The sequence below is a fragment of the Fusarium odoratissimum genome (assembly GCF_000260195.1).
Source record: "Fusarium odoratissimum NRRL 54006 unplaced genomic scaffold supercont1.2, whole genome shotgun sequence".
NCBI classification, from domain to species: domain Eukaryota; kingdom Fungi; phylum Ascomycota; class Sordariomycetes; order Hypocreales; family Nectriaceae; genus Fusarium; species Fusarium odoratissimum.
The window spans coordinates 238,939-261,256 of record NW_022158688.1 but is presented as its reverse complement, the minus strand read 5'-3'; the positions used below and the strand labels follow the sequence as shown (position 1 = coordinate 261,256).

The 22,318-nt window shown below is 47.7% G+C and overlaps 9 protein-coding genes across 9 annotated transcripts; 7 read left to right on the top strand and 2 right to left on the bottom strand.

The window, feature by feature from the left end:
• Positions 1 to 24: 24 nt before the first annotated feature.
• On the top strand, positions 25 to 1,466 carry FOIG_01675 (uncharacterized protein). The gene has a single exon (XM_031198648.1). It carries the CDS (start codon positions 63 to 65, stop codon positions 1,416 to 1,418), a length of 1,356 nt encoding a protein of 451 aa, XP_031070685.1. The 5' UTR covers positions 25 to 62; the 3' UTR covers positions 1,419 to 1,466.
• A 514-nt stretch (positions 1,467 to 1,980) lies between these two features.
• FOIG_01674 (uncharacterized protein) lies at positions 1,981 to 4,226 on the top strand (the record flags this gene model as incomplete). Its single annotated transcript, XM_031198647.1, has 2 exons — positions 1,981 to 2,240; positions 2,291 to 4,226. 2 exons carry the CDS (start codon positions 1,981 to 1,983, stop codon positions 4,224 to 4,226), a joined length of 2,196 nt encoding a protein of 731 aa, XP_031070684.1.
• A 1,641-nt stretch (positions 4,227 to 5,867) lies between these two features.
• FOIG_01673 (uncharacterized protein) lies at positions 5,868 to 7,496 on the top strand. The gene is made up of 2 exons (XM_031198646.1): positions 5,868 to 6,308; positions 6,371 to 7,496. Exons 1-2 carry the CDS (start codon positions 5,966 to 5,968, stop codon positions 7,429 to 7,431), a joined length of 1,404 nt encoding a protein of 467 aa, XP_031070683.1. The 5' UTR covers positions 5,868 to 5,965; the 3' UTR covers positions 7,432 to 7,496.
• A 1,472-nt stretch (positions 7,497 to 8,968) lies between these two features.
• On the top strand, positions 8,969 to 10,876 carry FOIG_01672 (quinate permease). Its single transcript, XM_031198645.1, has 2 exons — positions 8,969 to 10,385; positions 10,438 to 10,876. The coding sequence occupies exons 1-2, from the start codon at positions 9,073 to 9,075 to the stop codon at positions 10,781 to 10,783; spliced, it is 1,659 nt and encodes a 552-aa protein (XP_031070682.1). The 5' UTR covers positions 8,969 to 9,072; the 3' UTR covers positions 10,784 to 10,876.
• Positions 10,877 to 10,880: 4 nt separating this feature from the next.
• On the bottom strand, positions 10,881 to 12,025 carry FOIG_01671 (uncharacterized protein; the record flags this gene model as incomplete). The annotated part of the gene is made up of 4 exons (XM_031198644.1): positions 10,881 to 10,984; positions 11,038 to 11,556; positions 11,612 to 11,953; positions 12,016 to 12,025. The coding sequence occupies 4 exons, from the start codon at positions 12,023 to 12,025 to the stop codon at positions 10,950 to 10,952; spliced, it is 906 nt and encodes a 301-aa protein (XP_031070681.1). The 3' UTR covers positions 10,881 to 10,949.
• A 968-nt stretch (positions 12,026 to 12,993) lies between these two features.
• On the bottom strand, positions 12,994 to 14,750 carry FOIG_01670 (aldehyde dehydrogenase (NAD+); the record flags this gene model as incomplete). Its single annotated transcript, XM_031198643.1, has 6 exons — positions 12,994 to 13,289; positions 13,345 to 13,648; positions 13,716 to 13,809; positions 13,866 to 14,081; positions 14,135 to 14,345; positions 14,390 to 14,750. 6 exons carry the CDS (start codon positions 14,748 to 14,750, stop codon positions 12,994 to 12,996), a joined length of 1,482 nt encoding a protein of 493 aa, XP_031070680.1.
• A 1,923-nt stretch (positions 14,751 to 16,673) lies between these two features.
• Positions 16,674 to 17,211, top strand: FOIG_01669 (uncharacterized protein; the record flags this gene model as incomplete). Its single annotated transcript, XM_031198642.1, is given in 2 exon segments — positions 16,674 to 16,718; positions 16,723 to 17,211. Coding segments are annotated over 2 exon segments (534 nt in total).
• Positions 17,212 to 18,099: 888 nt separating this feature from the next.
• Positions 18,100 to 19,683, top strand: FOIG_01668 (uncharacterized protein; the record flags this gene model as incomplete). Its single annotated transcript, XM_031198641.1, has 3 exons — positions 18,100 to 18,112; positions 18,166 to 18,734; positions 18,796 to 19,683. The coding sequence occupies 3 exons, from the start codon at positions 18,100 to 18,102 to the stop codon at positions 19,681 to 19,683; spliced, it is 1,470 nt and encodes a 489-aa protein (XP_031070678.1).
• Positions 19,684 to 20,102: 419 nt separating this feature from the next.
• On the top strand, positions 20,103 to 22,198 carry FOIG_01667 (uncharacterized protein). The gene is made up of 6 exons (XM_031198640.1): positions 20,103 to 20,353; positions 20,404 to 20,474; positions 20,530 to 20,893; positions 20,943 to 21,683; positions 21,733 to 21,837; positions 21,893 to 22,198. Exons 1-6 carry the CDS (start codon positions 20,234 to 20,236, stop codon positions 22,124 to 22,126), a joined length of 1,635 nt encoding a protein of 544 aa, XP_031070677.1. The 5' UTR covers positions 20,103 to 20,233; the 3' UTR covers positions 22,127 to 22,198.
• Positions 22,199 to 22,318: the final 120 nt, after the last annotated feature.

Here is a 22,318-nt window from a genome sequence, read left to right as displayed (position 1 = left end):
CTTCGTAATATTTTGCTGTTAATTGTTATTACAGACCATGAAATTGCAAATTTCGTTTCATTATGGCGCAGCGTATTGAACTTCAGTATGAAGATCAGGGGAGTGGCGATAGAGTCTTCCCGCTCAGCTTCCTCGACACCTACTTCATGCCTGTTGATGTGGTCCTCGTCATTAACGGTACCTTGGACAAGGATCAACTGCGAACATCACTGTCAAAGACCCTGTCACTGTTCCCGCCTGTGTACGGGCGCTTCAGAAGACCCTCTGCAGCTACACGCGGAGAGCTCTCGCTGAACCTCTACCACCCCGTTCCCCTATACTTGCAGAAAGACCATCAAGGGGCATACTATCCTTCTATTTGGAAGAGGTTCATCTATCGCATCACGACTAAGAAAGTCCTGAATGGCCAAGCTCCTCTGTTACAGATCACCGTCACATACTTGCCTCACACCTCTCAGACAGTCTTGGGGGTGAGCTTCTGCCACGTCCTTGGAGATGCCTTGTCACTATACCATCTTCTAAAGGCATGGCATGATATACATACTCAAGAGACACTATCGATATCTCCCCACGTCGCTGAGAGGATCCGCTTCAAGTCTCCCTCGAAAGCGGTATTGTTGGAAGATATACCCCGACGTCTTCCCCGGCGATCACAGCTATTCTCCCCCACAGTGATGAGCAAGATCAAAGCCTATGCCCCACTGGTTCACACGATAGTGTTCAAGACCCTGGAATATGCAAGATTTGATGTCTCGGCAGAAGATCTCAGTATCCTTGTTCAGAAAGCACGGGCTCGGTTACACCCGGCGACATGCTCAACACAAGATGCATTCAAAGCCTACTTACTCAAGGCGCTGAACCGCTTTGTGTACAACGGGCTCATGCCGCATCCGCGTGTTACGCGAATTGTCACCATAGTAGATGCACGAAAGGCTAGAAACATGCCTAGGGAGTATTTCGGTAATTGTATCACAGCTGTTGATACGCCATATTTGCCAGCGTCTAAGAATCTGAGCGAAGTGGCATTTGCAGTTCGCGAAGGAGTCACTGGGCTGACGCCAGAGAAATTGGCCAAGGGGGATGAGTGGATTCAGTCTATTCAAGCTGTGAACGGGCTCATGGATTTGGCGCCCGCATTTGACCCTGATACTTTGTATGTAGATGATTGGACTAAGGTTTCTATGGAGGAGATAAATTTCGGACAGGAGCAGCATATGTTCTGCCAGCCCTTGGAAATGGAGGCTTTGCCTGTCCGAAATTGGTGCATGATTTACAAGGCAAAGGCGGCTAATGATGCAGGCGATGCGAGGAGACTGGGATACCAGGTACAAGTCTCGGTGCCAAAGGGACAGGTAGCTGAGCTCATGAAAGGCATAGTCACGGATCTGCAGGAGGGATTTGATGAGTACTTTTGGTAGGTAGCGGCAATCTAGGTACAGAATTGACGCGTCGCATTCTGGGAGAAATGGGAACGCCCCTTGTCAGCTGAAGTCATAATATGCAACGATAAATCGTAAGATAGGCTCTCGGATGGATATAGGTCTGGACTCTTGCGCCCATTCCTGTATAGATTAGGTTGGGGCTAACAGAGCTGAGGGATGGAGGATCGGGCTGTTCTTGGCATGTTACGATTCATTTCGGCCTCTTTTGGGGGCTGTGCGGGACTCGGCGAGAATATGATTGTGGGTGCTCATTTGGTGCCCAAGTGCATGAGTAGGAGTGTATATAAGGCTGAAGTGTTGGCAAAAAGGGTAGTGATGCTAAGACAGTAGCTCAAAGACTGAATACTCTGTACTCAAGATGTATCGACTTAGTTTGGCGTCTTTACTATCATTGGTCTTGCCCGTTGTGGCAGGGCCTGAATCATCATCAGGTTAGATCGTCCTCAACACCTCAGCCAAGGCTTACTGACATGTCACAGCAATTGACCCTTCGCAATGGCTCAATGCCCGTGGTAAAGCGGACTCACTGATCTCCAAGATGACGCCCAAGGAAAAGTCCTTGATGGTGACAGGCACCTTTGATGGAACATGCATCGAGTACATCGCGCCCATCAAACGTCTTGGCTTCGGCGGTCTTTGCATTCAAGACGGACCAATTGGGCTTCGTCTCGGAGATCTAGTCAGTGTCTTTCCATCTGGCGTTACTACTGCTGCGACGTGGGATAGGCAGTTGATGGCGCTGAGGGGAGATGCCATGGCAAAGGAATTCAAAGCGAAGGGTGCTCACGTCATTCTTGGGTAAGATCTGTCACCATCTTTTTGTATTGTGATCACTGACGGTAGATTAGGCCTGTTGCGGGAGCTCTGGGCAGAAGTCCATATGGCGGTCGCAACTGGGAGGGCTTCTCGCCAGATCCTTACCTAACCGGCATCGCCATGGATGAAACAATTCGAGCAATCCAAGATACCGGTGTCCAGGCTACAGCCAAGCATCTCGTTGGCAATGAACAAGAAACGCAGCGAAAACCCACACTGATCAACGGAAAGATGGTAGACGCAGTATCCTCCAACATTGACGATCGCACCCTACACGAGCTGTACATGTGGCCCTTTGCAGACGCCGTTCATGCTGGTGTAGCATCAGTCATGTGTGGCTACAACCGTGTCAATGAGACATATAGCTGCGAAAACAAGCATCTGATCCATAACCTCTTGAAGAAAGAGCTTGGCTTTGAAGGGTATGTCATGTCGGACTTTCTGGCCACCCCGCCTGGACTTAGTCCCGTCAAGGCAGGTCTGGATATGAACCAGCCCGGACCTGTCAATCTACTTCCCCTAGTTGAGACGTACTGGGGTGATAATCTTGTCAATTGTGTCAAGAACAAGACACTCTCTGAGTCGGATTTGGATGGAATGGTGCGACGGATCTTGACGCCTTACTTCTATCTTGGTCAGGATAAAGGCTACCCCTCTGTGGACCCATCATCTCAGCCCCTCGTTTACAACGGCTTCAAGTACCCTTATCCCGGCCCTTCTCCAGTTGGTCGCGATGTTCGCGGCAACCATTCAGCTCTCATCCGTGAGATCGCTGCTGCCGGAACAGTCTTGCTCAAGAATGAAGGCTCCATTCTTCCTCTCAACAAGTCCCTCACCAACATCGGTCTCTTTGGCAATGATGCTGCTGACCCCTCCGTTGGTACCCTCTTCAGCGACCACGATGGCATCGATATCGGTACTCTTATCTCTGGCGGCGGTTCAGGAAGCGGCCGACCAAGCTACGTTGTCAGTCCCTTGGATGCGTTCAAGTCTTATGCCAAGGACAACGACAAACGGCTTCAATACGTCACCAACAATACTGCTATTCTCAGTAGTATGCCTGGTTTGTACCCATGGCCAGAGGTCTGCATCGTCTTCCTCAAGTCTTTCGCCGCCGAGGGTTTTGATCGCAAGACTCTTGTCGCAGATGACAACTCAGTCCAAGTCGTCAATAGTATTGCATCACGCTGCCCTCGTCGCACCATCGTAGTCACTCACTCTGGAGGGCCGGACGTGATGCCATGGGCGACGAACCCCAACGTCAGTGCTATTGTCGCTGCGCATTACCCAGGCCAGGAATCAGGCAACTCCATCCTGGACGTCTTGACCGGAAATTTCAATCCCTCTGGCAAGCTCCCATATACCATTGCCAAGAAAGAGGAGGATTACAACGGAAAGATCATCAACATCACTGGCTCCGCAGCTGAAGACGCTTCAAATTGGCAAAGTCATTTTACCGAGGGACTGTTCATTGACTATCGACACTTCGACAACAAGGGCCTGGACCCTCTCTATGAGTTTGGCTACGGTCTCAGCTACACCACCTTTGGTATATCCTCCAAGCTCGTCGTCTCCTCAGCAAACAAGATCTCCGCCCGCGCATCCCTCTCCAACGCTACACTGGCACTAGGCGGTAACCCTCATCTCTGGGAAACAGTCGTCAAGTGTTCCATCGAGGTATCCAACACCGGCGGGGTTGCAGGCGCGACAGTCATGCAGCTGTATGCTTCTTTGCCCAAGAACCACATCCCAGCCAACAGCCCAGTACAGATGCTGCGTGGGTTCGAGAAGGTCCATCTTGAGCCTGGGGAGGCCAAGAAAGTGTCATTCAGCCTAAAGCGTCGGGATCTGAGTTATTGGGATGTTACTGCCCAGGACTGGGTGGCACCGAAGGGTGACATAAAGCTCAGTGTTGGCTTCAGCTCAAGGGATCTGAGGTCTTCGACGACCGTTCAATTGGTAAAGTAACGTTGTAGAGTACTTGAGATGGATTGATTATCATGGAATTGAGCTTTGTCTTTCTACTTGTTATGAACTGTATTAGTAAGAGGTTTTCTAGTAAGATTGTATTTCCTCTACTTTAAATAAGCGTATATAAAAACATTTCTCTCTTATTCTACGAGTAATGGTCTTTATAATAATTATAGATTGTAAATAAAGTTGAGAGTGCTATATGATAGGTCTCACATTCCAAACAATGTATGCACTTCTTGGTAAGTGCCAGAGTTGAGATTCATTTTCACAATGGTATGGGCTGGAGCAACAAGCTGGCTTCATCTTTCCTGGTGGTAAAACTTTCAAGATGAAGATCCCGACTTTCAGGACGGATGGTGACATCGAGGTTGGGCTAACGTATCTTGGTAACCAGAAATGAAATGAAACGGGGATATTATAATGAATATATATATACTCCTTGATCATAGTCATTGTACACATGTTCCTCTCTGATCCTAAACCCAGTCTCCGGAATACTAAATTACATTTCTATGGTTAAATGCCCGTTTATTAAAACCCTAAGGGGTTGATGGTATAGGCATCGGAGGTCATCTGTATCAATTCAAAATAAGATTCTCAAAACACTCTTCTCCAGAGCTGCGTAAATCAATGCGCGGTGATATCAATCCCCCCATTGCCAAGTCACACGCGGATCAAATTAATAAGGACTGGTAGTATTGAGCCTGCTTACGAAGCCATCGACTTGACCCTCACAGAAGCTGGAACGGGTCGAAGAGACCTTTTAGATGAACTCGGTTTTAAATACGATGAAGACATAAGCGAATTTCTATATAACCGTGAATAATCTATCTAGTCAGTGATATGAAAATGCTATAGAATGTTGGAGGATACCTTTGTGAACTTGGATTCTGGTTCATCTCTTGCAAAAGCATACCTAAAGGTATCCTTCAATTAAAGCTCAGAAAAACTAAGTTAGTTTAAAGCATGTTACCCTTTTTTATAACAGAAGGAAGACTATTTAACTATAGTACTCTGTAGGGAGCTTCGGGGAAGAACAGCGCCAAGACTGTGCTTTTATCTTGGAAGTACAAGGTAAATAGCAGGTCACATGGCGAGAAGCGGGTTTCTATCCTAAATAGGCATCTCATAAAGTCCCTAGTGGGTCGTGTGATATACCCGTGAGATATTTATAATAAGCTTAAGATGAATCTGGTAGTTAATCGGCATGATGGCTTAGCATACTCTTGGCCATTGAGTCGCTTAGAAAAACACGAAATATGACTGGTGGTCTTGAAGATTATCTATGCGCAGGCTATCTATGTGCCTGCGCATCTTGATCCTTGGCCCGATAATTCTGGGGAACCTTTGCCATAGTTACTAACTCCATCTAGGTATGATATACATGGCTCCAGGGGTTCAATGGCATCTCAATGGTCAGCGACGATGCAGGTTTGATTTCAATCGTCACTGTGAATATTCAGTGTAGTATTGGTGTCCATAGTATTGACTTGGCCCGAGCTAAGTCGAGGACCTTATCGCATATCTCGTGGATTGAATAAGCTGCCAAGGACAAAAGGTCCAGCTTCCAAGAACAAAAGATCTAGCTTCCACTCTGGGGAATGATCGTCGATAGTTTCCCAACTCTTGACTTTGACCTTGACACCAAGTATAAAGAGTCCCCGCGAGCCTTGTAGTGTTTACTCTGTAGTTTCTCACTCATTACCTCCTTGAAACCTCCCCAATCCGTCAATATGAAGGCCAGCATCACCTCCCTCCTCCTAGCCACCCTAGCGGGCTCTGCCGTCGCACAGACGCAGAGGATCAACACGGCCAAGTACAATGAAGACTACCTCCGTGCCAAGAGTGCGCCTCATGCCATTGGCATGGGAGAGCTTAAACAGCGCAAGATGGCTCTCCATGAGAGCGAAGCTGCGGCTGGTGTCTTCGACAAAGATCGCTACAAAGTGCTCAGCTCTGGCACGCCTTGTTCTGACGGCAAGGCGGAAGGTTACTCTTGTAACAAGATCGACCTCTTGGGCTTCTTGCGCCATCAGGATATGGGCAGCCGAACTCGCGTTGGTAACGATGTCTGGGGTATGTTCCAGAGCTACTTTTATTCTGCAATCCTTCGTTTTGCTAACTTATCCCCCCCTCAGGCTGGACACATGCCTCAAGTGGCCGCGAGTTTGCCCTTCTAGGACAGTCAGACGGCACGGCTTTTGCAGAAGTTCACCCCGACGGTAGCCTAACTTACGTCGGTCGCCTTCCGACCCAGACTGTCGCTTCTTCATGGCGTGACATCAAAGTCATCGGCAACTACGCCTACATCGGCTCTGAGGCAGCTGGCCACGGTCTCCAAATCTTCGACCTCACCAAGCTTCTCAACACCGATAAGAAGAACCCTCCCACCTTCAGCATCAGGAGTGACTTGGCGGCGCACTTTAGTGCTTTCGGCAACAGCCACAACATTGTCGCCAACGAGGAGACCGCGCTTATTGCAGCTGTTGGTACGGCCTACGATCTGAAGTGTCGCGCTGGACTCTGGATGATCGACGTCTCCAACCCAAAGCGTCCTCAGGATGCTGGTTGTGTCGCTTCGGATGGCTACGTTCACGACGCGCAGTGCGTTATCTACCGGGGTCCCCAGAAGGCCTTCCAGGGTCGTGAGATCTGCTTCAACTACAATGAAGATGCGCTCACTATCGTTGACATTTCTCGCCGCACTATGCCGCGCCAGCTGTCGCGCACTACATACAACGGTGCAACATATACCCACCAGGGTTGGCTGACGGAGGATCACAAGTATCTCCTCCTCGACGACGAGCTAGATGAGCAAGAAAAGACCGGTCCTGCAGCTGACCAGCACACCACGACATATATTGTCGATATCCAAGACCTGGAGTACCCTGTCTTCCGTGGCGTATACAAGAGCCCTGTTCGCTCTATCGATCATAACCAGTACGTCGTTGGCGGCGTGTCATACCAGGCCAATTATGGATCTGGCCTTCGCATGGTGAATGTGTCTTCAATTGCTCAGGATGATACTGGCGCTCTGTTTGAGGAGATTGGCTTCTTTGACGTTCATCCCGAGGATGATGCTGTTGGTGGTGAGGCGCAGTTTTATGGTGCTTGGTCTGTTTACCCTTACTTCCAGAGTGGCAACATTTTGGTTAGCTCTATTGAGCGGGGCTTGTTTTCACTTCGATATACCGGTTAATTTAATAGGTCATCGTACATAGAATACCATTCACACATATACTCTGTATTACTCTCTCAATCCTCAATTAAGCTACGTGAAGTATCTATCTCGTTCCATTATCGACCCTCTTATAGGTGGAGCTAGGAACACCCAACCCTCGTGGGTCCCACCAAGTCTGCAGTTGGGAGTCTCTCACGTACTGTTGTCCTACCCTATATTATTTCGCCAATCAAATTCATGTGTCCTCTTTCCGTATCTGTGGGCCATTCGGCGATGTTCCGACAAATCTTCAGAGTATAACTTATAAGAGACGGGTGATTTTAAAAGTCCTCCCTCAAGTTGGCTAGCTGACGCGCCGATACAAAGATGAATGGTTGCAACATTAGTTGACTTGATGATTGAGTTCAGTTAATCGTCGCTGGCACAACACCGCACTCACTGACAAGGCCAAATATCACTAACCTCACATTAACGCTAGGAGCGCTTCCTGGTCTAGTCACTAGAATTCTCTTATTTCTTTATCCCCTTTAAGCTCCCTGAGCCTGTTACAATGGCTAGCTTGCACCCATGCTCGCAAGCCACTCAATCAGCGGTCATCTCCCCCAATTCCACCAGAGCTGATCACAAGTCAAAAGCCGGTGGGGAAGATTAGCGTCGGGGATAAACTCTGGGGAAGGGATCTAGACACTGTAGGTCACTGCCATCTGACCCAGCAAACAAGCAGGGCCGACGCTGCAATGCACCCATTCAGGAACGCGGCCGGTTCAAGCTACCGAACACCCCGGACTTCACCAGATCCTTTCCGTTTTCTCCACAGTCACTATGCAATCCAAAGTCCCTGTTTTGAGATCAACGTCTGTCAATTGCCCCTCTCGTTCCTTGATAAGGCCTTCAAGTCGCATGACGGAAGGTGGCCGGTTCCACCATAAACTTGCAGTCGCTTGCACCTTTTGGTCAATTCCATTAGACATCCTTTCATGCGAGGTAATACGAGCACGGTTCCTAGTTCTGAGTCGGAGTATATGCGCATCAATTAAATTGGTGAACACTTGGCACTTTGCTGCTGGCACTTATCCAAGGAGTAAATAGCATAGAGGGATCAACACTTACCCCCCAGCTTACGACGAATCCTTTAAATCAGCCGACGCGTGGGGATGATTACTTACCCCACTAGTTTAATTCCATGCGGGGTCCCCAGAATCTGGTTCAAACCCCAGAACTTCCAGATGTAGGCAAACGACAGCTCCCCATCATCCCAAAACTGAATACGGAAATTAAGCGCAGCTACAAACACAGCGCAGGGGGGGTAAACTCTTAGCCATTGACGCTACTCATGTTCCCGAGTTCCGGTTAGAGCGAAAAATCTCCCTTGGCGCTACCCCAGCGTATGCGGGGTTTTCTGAATCTCGACCTTTCTAGCCCTCCTGCTTCACGTCCCCGCACAACTCAGAGTACGCGCTAAGATGCGCCAGTCGAGACTACGAACAGGGATGGGATAAACTTTCAAGCGCAGGCATTGCTGTAATTGGCTCAAGACCATTGGACGAGATGCATATATTAAAGGCTGTTCTCTTCCCCATACTTAATTTTCGATCCCCAGATCTTCATCTCCTCCACAGACACAACTCTCCCCCCTTGTGCTGGCTGACAATTTCCATCATGGGTCTCTCCGTCAACAACATCTTCGCCGTCAATGAGGACAGGCCGACTCCCAAGTCCGTTTACAACTGGCGCGTTTACACCTGCGCTGCCATCGCGTCTTTCGCATCATGCATGATCGGCTACGACTCTGCCTTTATCGGCACCACGATCGCGCTGCCGTCCTTCACCGAGGAATTCGACTTTGCCTCGTACGAACCCAATGACCTCGCTCTTCTCAAGTCCAACATCGTCTCCGTCTATCAAGCCGGTGCTTTCTTCGGCAGTTTATTCGCCTACATCACCTCGTACTTCATCGGCCGACGATACTCCCTTATTGCTTTCAGCTTTGTTTTCATGCTTGGCGCGGGTATGATGCTTGGCGCTAATGCTGAGCGTGGCTTGGGACTTATTATCGGCGGCCGTGTTCTCGCTGGTGTTGGTGTTGGTGCTTGTTCAAATATGGTTCCGATCTACTGCTCTGAGCTGTCTCCCCCTGCTATTCGCGGTCGCCTCGTCGGTATCTATGAGCTTGGCTGGCAGATTGGCGGCCTTGTCGGCTTCTGGATCAACTATGGACTTGCTGAGACCATGGCTCCCAGCCACAAGCAGTGGATCATTCCCTTTGCCGTCCAGCTCATCCCCGCAGGCATGCTGCTTTTCGGTTCCTTCTGGATCAAGGAGTCGCCTCGTTGGCTCTTCTCCAAGGGTCGCCGTGAGGAAGCCATGAAGAACCTGTGCTGGTTGAGACAATTGCCCGCCAATGATCTCTACCTCGTCGAAGAGGTCAGCTACATCGACCAGGAACTCGAGCGCTACAACAAGGAAGTCGGCCCTGGTTTCTGGAAGCCATTCACCGCGCTCAAGAGTCGCAAGGTCCAGTGGCGCTTCTTCCTCGGTGGTATGATGTTCCTCTGGCAGAACGGTTCCGGTATCAACGCTATCAACTATTACAGCCCTACTGTGTTCAAGAGCATCGGCATCCAGGGCACCAACACTTCCTTCTTGACCACCGGTATCTTCGGCGTGGTCAAAACCGCCATTACCATCATCTTCATTCTGTTCCTGATCGAGACTGTGGGACGCAGAAAGCTTCTTATTATCGGTTCAGTCGGTGGTTCCCTCTGTATGTGGTTTATCGGAGCCTATATAAAGATTGCAGACCCCGCTGCCAAGGTTGCTGCTGCTGCCGCCGATGGAGCTGAGGCTCCCAAAATGTCGAGCGGTGGAATCGCTGCCGTCTTCTTCTTCTACCTTTGGACTGCCTTTTACTCCCCCACATGGAACCCAATCCCCTGGGTGCTCAACTCTGAGATGTTCAACGAGAACTCCAGGTACGTTTCTTCCATCATCTCTCTATCTAGACACATTACTAACATGCTGCAGATCACTCGGCCAAGCTTCCGCTGCTGCCAACAACTGGTTCTGGAACTTCATCGTCTCTCGCTTTACTCCCCAGATGTTTATCAAGATGGGCTACGGAGTCTACTTCTTCTTCGCGTCGCTTATGATCCTTTCTGCCACCTTCGTCTTCTTCTTCATTCCTGAGACCAAGGGCCTGCCTCTTGACACCATGGATCGCCTCTTTGAGATCAAGCCTGTGTGGAAGGCCCATGGCCAACTGTCTGAAGAGTTGACACTGCAGGAGGAGGAATTCCGACGCAATGCCGAGGGTGCTGATCTTAGTGCCGAGAAGTCTCGAGCTATTGCTGAAGAAAACGAGCAGGTTTGAAGTGGTTGATATAACAGGACTTCATATTGTTAGAGGTTATAGTCAGACTTAGTTTAACAACTAAACAACGTATTTTCAACTTATGATACAAAGATCTTGTTTATTGTCAACTCCATGTGCCATGTTGTAATAGCTATCTAATTCCGCTCTATCAGCTACAACAGTTTCAATTTGCGATTGCTGGGTTGATCAGTGTCGAACCTAAGGAAAAAGTCAATACAAGACTAAACATAAGTCGATTAAGAGAAACTTACCTCCGTCAGGATAAACAATCTGGCCGTTATAAAACAAGCCACCCTTTCCAGCAAGGAAAAGAATAGTCGCAGCCATATCGGTGTCATGACCAGGTCGTCCTGCTGGGTTTGTCATCTTCTTATCAATGTTGCTCTTGTTACCCTCATCAGACTCTCCAGTAGTCATCTCACTGGGGAATAACCCTGGTGCGATAACATTGACTCGCACCTTGATGTCCTTGGTAAGGGTAGCAATCATGCGGCTGAGGTGGGTAAGAGCAGCCTTGGAGGTGGCGTAGGCTGGTTGGCCCATACTGGAACCTTTCATGGCTCCTGAGATCGAGGAGACATTGACAATTTGGGAGGAATACCCTGGAGTAGTCTCACGCCCTTTGGCCAGTAACGGTAGGAAGGCCATAGACATGTAGTATGGCCCTGTCACATTCGTTTTCAGTGTGTCGGCCCACTGCTGTGGCTCAGTCTTGAGGAAGTGCTCCGAAAGAGCCTTGGCGTCACTTGTGTCTGGTTCACCAGCCGAGGCTAGAACAAGACCTGCATCAGCACGAGCTCCGGTGTGACAGATCAGTCAACTTACAGAACTTGGTGTTGTCGTCCTCTGCAATCCCAGCGTTGTTGACGAGTAGGTGAATGCCGTTTGGCTCCTTATTGCCAACCTCCTCCGCAAGACGGATAGCCTCATCTCTCTCGCTGACATCACCTGGCAGGACGTGGATGCTTCCAGGACCTGTACCATAGGTCTTCTGGGTTTGTTCAAGGACCTCTTTGCGACGACCTGTGATGTAGACCTTGGCTCCGTTGGACTGCAGTGCTTGGGCGATCATCAGTCCAATACCGGTTGCGCCGCCTGTTACGACTGCAGTGATGTGAGATACATCGAATAAGGCAGCGGCCTTGAGAACTTCATTCTTCGCGTGGTCTAGAAACAATTCAGCAAATGCTTTTGGTTGAGATGATTTATTGCTGAAAGGGTTAACTTACGAGTAGCCATGGTTACCACGATGCTGAGAACTTAATGCAATCCCTTGGTCCAAATAGAAGATGAATAAAGATGAGAATATTATCCCCCAACACTGCAAGTTTTTAGAGATAGAAAAAGGCTAAATATAAATTTGAAGGAACCATATCAAGCACGTAATATCCTGCAAATACCAGCATCAGTATTCGCGATTAGATATCTGATGACGCTGAGACACTGTAAATAACGGGTCTAACAGGGTAGCCCACGTCATCGATGTTCGTGACGACTTTTCGTTGGGCTCTACCCAATTTATTCAACCCCATCAATGGAGATTAACCAATAATGATGTAATACTATAGAACCGGAATTACCTTCCATTGCCAGTGCCTGCGATTCCTATATTGATGCCTACCATCGGACCTGCGGTACCCTGTTTTCTGTTTCAAGATAGTGGAAGATTCGACAAGTATGAGAAAAAAGGTAAGATAAAGTGACTATGGTGGATGATCCCTGTTACCTCAGGAGGGTTATGTTGAGCCTTTCCAGGAGACGCCCTTAGACTCTTGAAGCCTGGTTGAACCTCCCATAGGCGTATCATACGCAAGCTGAGTAAAGACATCGTTTTGTGGGGTGCAACTCAATCCCTTGAACATGAATATACCGCCAGCTGGGAGAATAACAGTTGCACCCAAAGGCTTGACCAGGTCTGCCACCGCTTCTTTGAACCTTGTTACCCCATCTTTGACAATATCTTATCCAATAGCATCTGTGCTCCTGAGTTCATCACCAAAAGTAAACTTCCATGCACTTACCATGCTTACAACGTATATTATATAGATAACTATGTTATGGGAGAGTAGATTCCAACTAGAAAATCAGATAAGAAAGACTACTACTAAACTTAGCTTTAAAACAGAGCTCAACCTTAATAGACTAAACAGCCTCTAACTAGACCAGAGCCTATATCCAATCTGTATGCTGTCTTATCCTTCCAAATCTCAAGTAACAATATGTTTGTTTAGAAACAGAGTTTGCACGTTGCATAATTCCTTCAAACCATTCGTACCCCATTCGACTCCCAAACCACTCTCCTTGTGCCCTCCGAAAGGTGCCATGGGAGAAAGATCGAAGTGAGTATTAATCCACACACTGCCAGCTTGCATTTCTCTCGCGGCCTTTTCCGCCTTCTTGAGGTCATTACACCATATAGAAGCGCCCAGTCCCATCGGAGAATTGTTGGCTCGAGCAATGACGTCTTCTTCGTCCTTCCAAGACAGAAGGGGGACAATTGGACCTGGTAGTTTGAACATTAGTTACCGGTTCGGCGAATACTTAAAAAAATTCCCCACCAAAAGGTTCCTCAACCACAATGCGAGAATCTTCCGGCGGTCTGTCAATAACCGTTGGAGTGATGAAGTATCCTGGAGAGGGATCAATTTTGCCGCCTGTAGCAACCTTCCAGCCTTGTTTTTCGATGTCTTCGAAGAATGTCTTTACTTTTTCGTACTGCATAGAATTCTGCACAGGTCCATGGCTGATTCCTTCTTTTGATCCATCTCCTAGAGTATAGGTTTTAATGTGCTTAACCATGGCATCTCTGAACTGTTCATAAATAGATTCATGGACATAGATGCGCTTTAGGGCAATACAGACCTAGCATCGACAGAGATAAGCCAGTGGTTTTGTATTAGGTATTCAGGAGCTTGAGGTTTCTTCGTACCTGGCCTGAGTTTAGGAAAGAATAGAGGGCAACTTTCTCTGCAACCTTATCCACGTCAACATCGGGAAAGATAATAGCCGGGTCGTTGCCACCCCTACGCACAGTTAGTACAACTGAACAGTGCTAACAACACAACTTATTAGAACGAACAGCTCAAGGGTAACACGCTTCAGAGTTCCTGCCGCACTCTGAAGAACTAGTTTGCCCGTTGTCGAAGATCCAGTGAAACTGATCTTGTCGATGCCCGGGTGACTCGTTAACCAGGGGCCAAGTCTGTCATCCCCACTCAATGACTGTACAACTCCCGGTGGGAAGAATTGTTGGGCCAACTCGACGAGTTTAAGTCCGCAATAGGGAGTAAATGGACTGTCGTTCAATAAGTACGTCGTGATGGCTTTGGGAGTCTTGGGGATACCGACGAAGGTTTGATGATAACCACGTTCCCCGTCAGCAAGGCCGGGGTGATCTTGCTGGCCGCTAATAGAAATGGAAAGTTCCAGGGGATGATAGCACCAACGACGCCGATCGGGACGTAGCGTGTTATGATGGTTCGCTTGTCGTCATCTTCGATTACATCCTCTGGAAGCTCAATATGCGCTAGCGCCCGAATAAATGCAATAGCAGCATCAACTTCCACATCGGCTTGAGGGACCTGAACAGCAAGGGTTAGTAACATTGAATTAAATGGGCAGAGAGACTTGCAGGCTTCCCCTGCTCGGATACTAAGAGGTCTCTGAAGTCCGTCTTGACTTGCTCCACGGCGTCCGCAAAAGCAAGAACAGCGCTGCGACGATCTTCATATGAGACCTTTGACCAGGTTCTGAAAGCCTTTCGGGCTGCATCAACAGCATGATCAAGGTTATCCTTGGTCGCTACGGGGACCTCTTCTTTTGGTTGCAAATTAGCAGGATTGACGGTGTATCGGGTTTCCTTTGTTATGGAGGGTTCGCCGTTAATGATTTGTACAAAACCGCTGGTAAAATCCAAGGTTGGACTTCCGGCGTTCTTAGAGCCCTCATTCACGGCGGGAGACATCGTGAGAAGAGAGAAGCGGATCCGATAGCAAGTTTGTAGGGAGTGTGAAATGCAATCACTTACTTTTAGCAAGATGCTTAGACTATATACTCGCCTTCTCCTCTAGTAATAAAATACTATCAGTCTATCTGTGCCGAATTCCGAACATGCAGGTAGTAGGCGCTGTGGTATCTACATAACATCTCAGCACCCGCGAGATTCAACCAATAGTCAAGTATGCATGGCTTAAAAAACGTCGAGATGACGTTGATATTACTTTTGTGTGATCATTTATCATCTGATGGCATATGTGGCATCATATGTATAAAGAAAGTTTCGCGGGCGCCATAGTTTCGGCTTCTTCCATTATTTATCTCCTAAGTCACCATTCCCCTACACCTAGTTCACTATGAGGTGTTCAGTCCAACCAAAATGCGCGAGACAAAAGCTACATATTTCTCACCAACCTTCGGCTGTGATAGAAGTTACCAACAGCCCTCAGCTTTACAAATTACAACCTTCCAGGCTACACAATAATATCTGATCTACCCCCCTGAACCCCAGATTATAGGCCATGCCTCTATTATTCGTAATAACATCGAAGCAGCAGTCATTTCTTTGATCTGGCCTGCCCTTGCTTGTGGCCTTAGATACTAGGCAGTCTGAAGGGTTCTTCCGTCGTTTGTAATTGATCTCTCTTTTAAAGTAATTAGCCTGTTGTCCCCTTTCTTTGAGATCCTCATCTTGGCCTGATCAGTATCCCTGTGGCCTCACTCGGAGAATGATATATATTAAAAAAGGCGTTATAAATAAATTCTTGTCCCTTGCTCTGGCTTGTCATTTCATTCAAATAAAGATCCTATTGTAAAACCTGTCAGCTGCAGAAGATAACTATTAACGGGGAGGTGATATTCGGCAATTTTCTTGTAGACCAAATGATTTACTCTGATCAACCTTGGCATAGGATTTGAGCGCCATATTGAACCTAATCAGAAAAGGGCGAGGTTTTCTCCAGGATCCATCCTATCAACGATTTTTCGCGTGGGGCATGTCCGATGTGATCAAATATGTCTTGTAGCCCTCAGATAAAAAACCCAGAGTCCATGACAGCATTTGTTCCTGTCACAGACTCTGATTGGATGAGCAAAATTATCTGGTCCGCGACGTCCTTTGAATGGTTAATGCACCTTGCTTTGTAGTGCGGGCTCTAGGGTATACCTACTTCAACCTTGGTGATTCTCTTGAGAAGAGTCTTGTCTCTAGCCTGGTCTATTTTTGATTGCGGGAACCCGGCAATCCATTTCTGCGGCAAAAAGTCAATCACAGATTTGAATAGCAAAGACAAATTATTTCTTCTTACAGTTTCCATGAACCCAGGAGATACAGCGTTGACGCGAACGCTTGGTGCCATCGCCATAGCCAATGACTTTGCAAGATGAATTTGCGCTGCCTTGGTGACTGAGTATGCCTATTTCAGAGTGAATAGACATCAGCTTGATTTTTCTCGCGTGAGTAAAGAGAATGGAGTTGGGCTGCACTCACAACTACTTATACTCTCTTCCTTTTTGGGCTTTTATAAGTATTTCTTACTATTAAGAATATATATTCTAGAAACTCTAATAAGAAAATTTAACAAGTACTTTAAAATATCCTAAGTAACCTTCTTATAACTTTTAATTATATCCTTAAATATGTTATCTAAAGGCGTAATTAATATATTATTGAAAAGGCCTTTACATAAATAAAAGCAGTAAAATAGCTGTTAAGCTTGATATAACTTTAGGAAGTATTATGTATTAAAATTAACTAGTCTTGGGAACTTGGATGACTGGCTTTAGATTTCTGTAGAACGTGTGTCATAGGTCAAAAATTACCACATGGTTTCTTCTTCATTTTACTGCATTCATAAGGATATGGCTATTATCCGCAGTATTCGTATCATAAATGGTTCCCCACTGCGGTCTTCCATTGGGATCATGCTCACGTTTGGTAGGTGATGCGCTACGTTAGTGCAAGCCGATCAAGCTATGAGAACACCGAAAATATCCAATTACCACCAATTAGAAGTTTCGATAGCTACGCTTCACACCAAGAAAGAGGCCAGCACCGTTACAACGAAAGAGTTGCTTCTCCAAGACTATATCCTAGACCCGAAAACCCATACCAATTAAGAGATGCCTATAATCGACGACCGCTGGCACAGAGCTTCGATACGAATGGGTCTTTGGGATATCACCAAGATTATACCATGCAAGGCCATGTCCCTTCATACGTTTCCGAGCCTACTCGTTATCCAGCTCATGATATGCATCCCTACAGTTCGCAAACTTATGATGATCAAGCCTATGGCTCGCGAAATGACGATACCCGCCCGCTGCATACAAATTCCTATGGTTCAAACCCATATCCTATTCAGTCTCAAGGAAGTTTATCCTACCAGCCTGTTATGAACCCTTCAAGACCAAGGGGCAACACTGTTTAATGGTACTTTTTGAATTGTAGTAATCCCTTGCCAGGATGTGTTCTGCGCTGTCCAACTTGGCGTCAAAGACACCTAGATCGCCTCGAAGGCAACGTGCACTCACCCGAGGTTCGATATTGCATCTTGTGCACAGCACGTGCTTATCCTCCATGCATCTTTTGCCAACGTCATTTGGACCAGCTGCGCCGTCCTTTGACGCCCGAGGACAAACGTAATCTTGGGAAAGAAAGAATCTGTTATAGGTGCGGCACCCAAGAAGCGCTGCTCAATCGCCCGGACTGCCAGACTTGCAGAGACAATCATCAAAGAAGATACAGAGACCGTAAACAGCGAAGAATTGACCAAGGACTCTGCTACATTTGTGGAAAGGTTCATGTTACTCAACCAGGCGATCGTCGCGAAGCATGTAAAGCCAACGCACGAACACGCGAAGTTGAAGTAATCACTTATGAGTTGGAGTATGAAACCTAGAATCAGTTTGAACGAAGGAACAGGCCGGATCCGCCCAGCCTTGAGGCGATCACATGCATATGCTCCTTTGTCGGCATGTCTAGGAAAGGACAGCCATTCTCATTGTAGTAGGCAGTTAGATAGATAAAAGATCAACGAGTGAGAATGGCTCTTTAAACCCACTCTTATTTGCTCCCTTGCTGCGCGTGCCACCACCACAATGGGTCACGCTAAGTCTCCCGCAATACTGTCCAATCAGATGTGCGTTAATAGGCCGCCTGCGATTTTGCAGTGTGGAGAAGCCCCCTTCTTCCCAATCTGTCAGTTAGAAGTAAAGCAACAGCTATAAATTACGGCTGTTTTACATTGCCAATTGTAAAACTGCAACTGCTGAACAAGGAAAACCACAGCCCCAGATAACTTATTTTTGCTCTCATAATGTCCCGAGACGGTAGGTCACTAATGCCACCCCGACTTGGCGTATCAGCCACTGAATCTCGCCAGCTTTTGCCCAACAGGTCAAGGACCGACTGTGCCTCACAGCTGGGCTGCCTTCTACTCACCCGACTGCGTCTTACTGGCAAGAACCTCCTTCGGAAATATCTACTATCCAATCAGCGGATCTGCCTTCTGAGACAGACTTCGCTATCATTGGATCCGGCGTGACTGGCACCAGTGTTGCTCACACCTTGCTCAACCATCCTCGAGCGGCAGGGCGGATCACTATGTTGGAAGCTCGCACCGCTTGTAGTGGTGCTACAGGCCGCAACGGTGGTCATCTTGTTTCCGACATCTGCGATCGCTTTCAAGACCTTGCTGATAGTTTGGGAGCTGAAGAAGCTATCAAAATTTTGCGTTTCTCCGAGGCCAATATTGCAGAGCTTAAAGCAGTAGTTGCTCAGCTGGATGAGTTTGAACAAGACGCTGTGGAACTTCGCGAAGTCAACGCCACTGCCACAATTGGAGACAGAGAAACGTTGGAACACCTCAAAGGCTCATTGGAGCTGATGAAAGCTACCGCTGGTCAAACGAACCTTGCATACGGAGTTATTGAAGATCAAGATGTAATAAAGGTCAGTAGTATTGCGCTACACTACGTACGTGAACTTGTGTTGACATCTCTTGTCCCTCTAGAACAAGTACAAGTATCGAGATGGAATCGCTGTCTCTGAACAAAAGGGTGCTGGGGCTCTTTGGCCATACCGACTTATCACCATCGTTCAAAAGCGTCTTCTGAACGCCCACAAGAGTCGATTCAGCATTGAGACTAATACCCCCGTCCTCTCTATATCCTCTCAAGGAGTCGCTGGCCAAGCCGAGCACATGTACTTACTGCAGACTCCACGAGGTGTCATAAGAGCACGAAAGATCATTCACTGCACGAATGGGTATTCATCACACCTACTGCCTAACCTCACCGGGGTAGTTTATCAGCTCAGGGGCACAGTCTCGGTCCAAGATCCCGGCGACTCGTTTCCTAGACTTGGCCACGAGTTGTCATGGACCAAGGCCCACAAGGGTTATTATGACCCGGAGACAAGAACAGTGACGCCTGGACTCTATTATGCGCAACAGAATGCGAAAACTGGTGAGATTGTTATTGGAGGCGAGAGCCAGGAGGTTGAGAACCTGCTCACGAGTGATGACTCGGAAGTGAGCCCCACTGCAAAAGAGCATATCTCATCCATTATTCCCAAGATATTCATAGATGCTGATAATGCCAGGACGAGGAAAGTTTGGTCTGGTATCATGGGATTTACTCCAGATGGATTGCCTCTGGTAGGCAACTTGGCCCAGAAATCAACTGGGAGAGCGGGCAGTGATGAGTGGATTGCAGCAGGATTCAACGGTCATGGGATGGATAAGTGTTGGTTGAGTGGTCAGGCTGTTGCCAAGATGGCAATTGATGAGGGTGTGCCTTCGTGGCTGCCAGCATCATTTCTCGTCACTGAGGAAAGGCTGGAGTCTCTTACGTTGGAGCGGGCGGTGGAATCAATGGTTGCGGCGTTCCCTAGTGAATGAGAAAGTCTAGCTAGAGTGACGGAATGAATGGCTGTGAATACATTCTTTGAAACTCAAATAGCAGTCGATGCATCATACGTATCAGTGTGAATGTTTGTTGTCCTTCTTGGATATGATCTATGCAAGTAATGCATGTTCTTTATCATGTGCCCTTCTGAAAAGGAAACAAAATGTCCAAAACTATACCTGTTATGGCAGCTAGTCCCGCCGGGATAGCGCAGTGTCTCCCTTGCAGTTGTAGTGTTGCAACACCAGCGGTGATCAGCAGAGATAACGTCAAAGGCTTCAGCCAAACCCAGCCTAGAACCGGCCTATTATCCACTTGCCCATTTGACCAATTTCTTTCCAGTTGCTGACGGTCTGAGCCGGTAGTTTTTTCGTGCCATGATTGGACGCTTGCAAAGAGGCTTGATAAGAACCCCGCATTTCGGTAGTTGGAGAACAGTAGGATAAGGGATGGACGGCTTGTCCAAAACTTGGCATATAACATCGTCGCGTCCCGTAATTCATTGACTAGACTACATGCTACAGCGGCTCGTTCACTATAATCATGCCGGAAAACGCTTTGAACATCGACGCGTTGCCTCCGGGCACGCAGCGCATCAATGACTTACAAGCCACCCATATGATTCTGGCTCCTCAGCCAAGTTCAGACCCCAACCAGCCACTGGTACGGATACGCGATCCACCATTTGAACAAGGCTAATTAATTCATAATAGAACTGGAGCGCTTGGCGAAAAACCCTCCATATGATATTGCTTTCACTTTATTCCATGATGATGTTCGCCATGTAGGTCCTCCAATCGGACCCCGCCTCATCCCCCGACTAATATTCCGTTTTGAAGCCCATGCATGAGCGTGCCATTCTGGCAAAACTTCAACGAAGAGCTCGGCTTAAGTTATGATACTATGAATAACGGCTATGCTGTGAATATGATAGGCTTGGCTATCGGCTGTATCATCTTTGTCCCCATCGCGTTACGAATTGGCCGTCGTCCCGTTTACCTCGCCACCGCTGCCATCATGTTTGCAGCTGGCGCCTGGCAAGCCGAGACGTATACTGCTGGAGACATGTTCGGATGTAATGCCATTGCTGGTGTTGCTGGAGCAGTAAACGAAGCGCTCTTCCAAGTCACAGTCGCAGACCTGTTCTTCGTCCACCAACGTGGTACAATGAATGGTATCTATCTTGGCATGGTCCTTGTTGGGGTAAGAATTCTTCCGAGCTTTAACGCGTAGTCTTGACTAACAAGCATAGAATTATCTAGGACCAGTTTACGGAGGTCAGGTCGCCGTGAAAATGGGCTGGCGCTGGGCATGCTGGTCCTGCACCGTCTTGATAGGCATCATTAGTGTTTTCATGATATTCTTCCTCGAGGAATCCAAGTATATCCCACCGGCCCTGAATGGCCAAGAGGTCCCGACTACCACGTCTTTACCCGACGGAACCCATCTTGGTAAAGTCAGCAGCATCGCCAAACCATCCTCACCAAATGATTCACAGAGCAACGATGAGGCCATGCCTCAGCATTACAGCGATACCATTGAGATAGACCACAGTATTCCCATGAAGTCGTACTGGCAACGACATGCATTCTTGACTTTGGACAAGCACGCCTGTCATCAAAGGCGTACCATCTGGAGAGACATCTATGAACCATTTCAGCTTCTCTGTACTTTCCCAGCTGTCATATTTGCTGCACTGCAATACGGTTGGGCTGTTGCTATGCTCTCCCTCTTGGCCGTCACACAGAGTTCTCTGTACGCCCTCCCCCCGTATAATTTCACACCTGCCGGGCTAGGAAATATGAATCTACCTCCTTTTATTGGCGCGATTTTAGGAGCAATTTTTGGAGGACCGCTCGTGGACTATTTTATTATGCAGATTGCCAAGCGTCGTGGGGGTATTTATGAACCCGAGACTCGACTATGGCTGTTCTTGATACCGGGGTTAAGCATGACTGTTGGAAGCCTCATATATGGCTTGACAATTGCCAAGGTAAGTCAGGTTCAATATGAACATGAATAAGGAGGCTGACAGATATCAGGGAATGCCTTGGATTATTAATGCTATTGGTGCAGGCATTATTGGATTTGCGATCGGAGGTTGCGGCGATATGGCTCTTACATACCTCCAAGACTCTTATCAACTTGTAAGTTCTTCTCGGCTCTAATATCCTTGAGCATCGACTAATGTATCTCTTAAAGATTGTAGGCCCTGCCTTGACTGGCGTTGTGTTCATCCGCAATGCTATTGCAACCGCTCTTGTGTTCGCCGCCACGCCCTGGATGAATGGAATGGGTGTTTATAATATGTTTGTGGTCTTGGGGTGCCTTTCTGCTGTTGTTGCTTTGACATGTATACCTATGACCATTTGGGGTCGGAAGTGCCGTGTTCAGTTGGCAGGCAAGTATGATCACTATGTCATGAAGCAGTATTGACATGAGATATTGGTCATGTGGGATGTTTCAGTATTTAGGCATAGTGTTTTCTATACAGTAGAAACATTTTTAGTAGCTCTCATAGCATTCACATGTAAGGTATCGTTCGACTTGTTCAATCTGAGTATTGAGCATTCTGGTTGGGCATTTCATATTTGCCCGAGTAATGGGAGCCTAGTGGCGATTCAACCT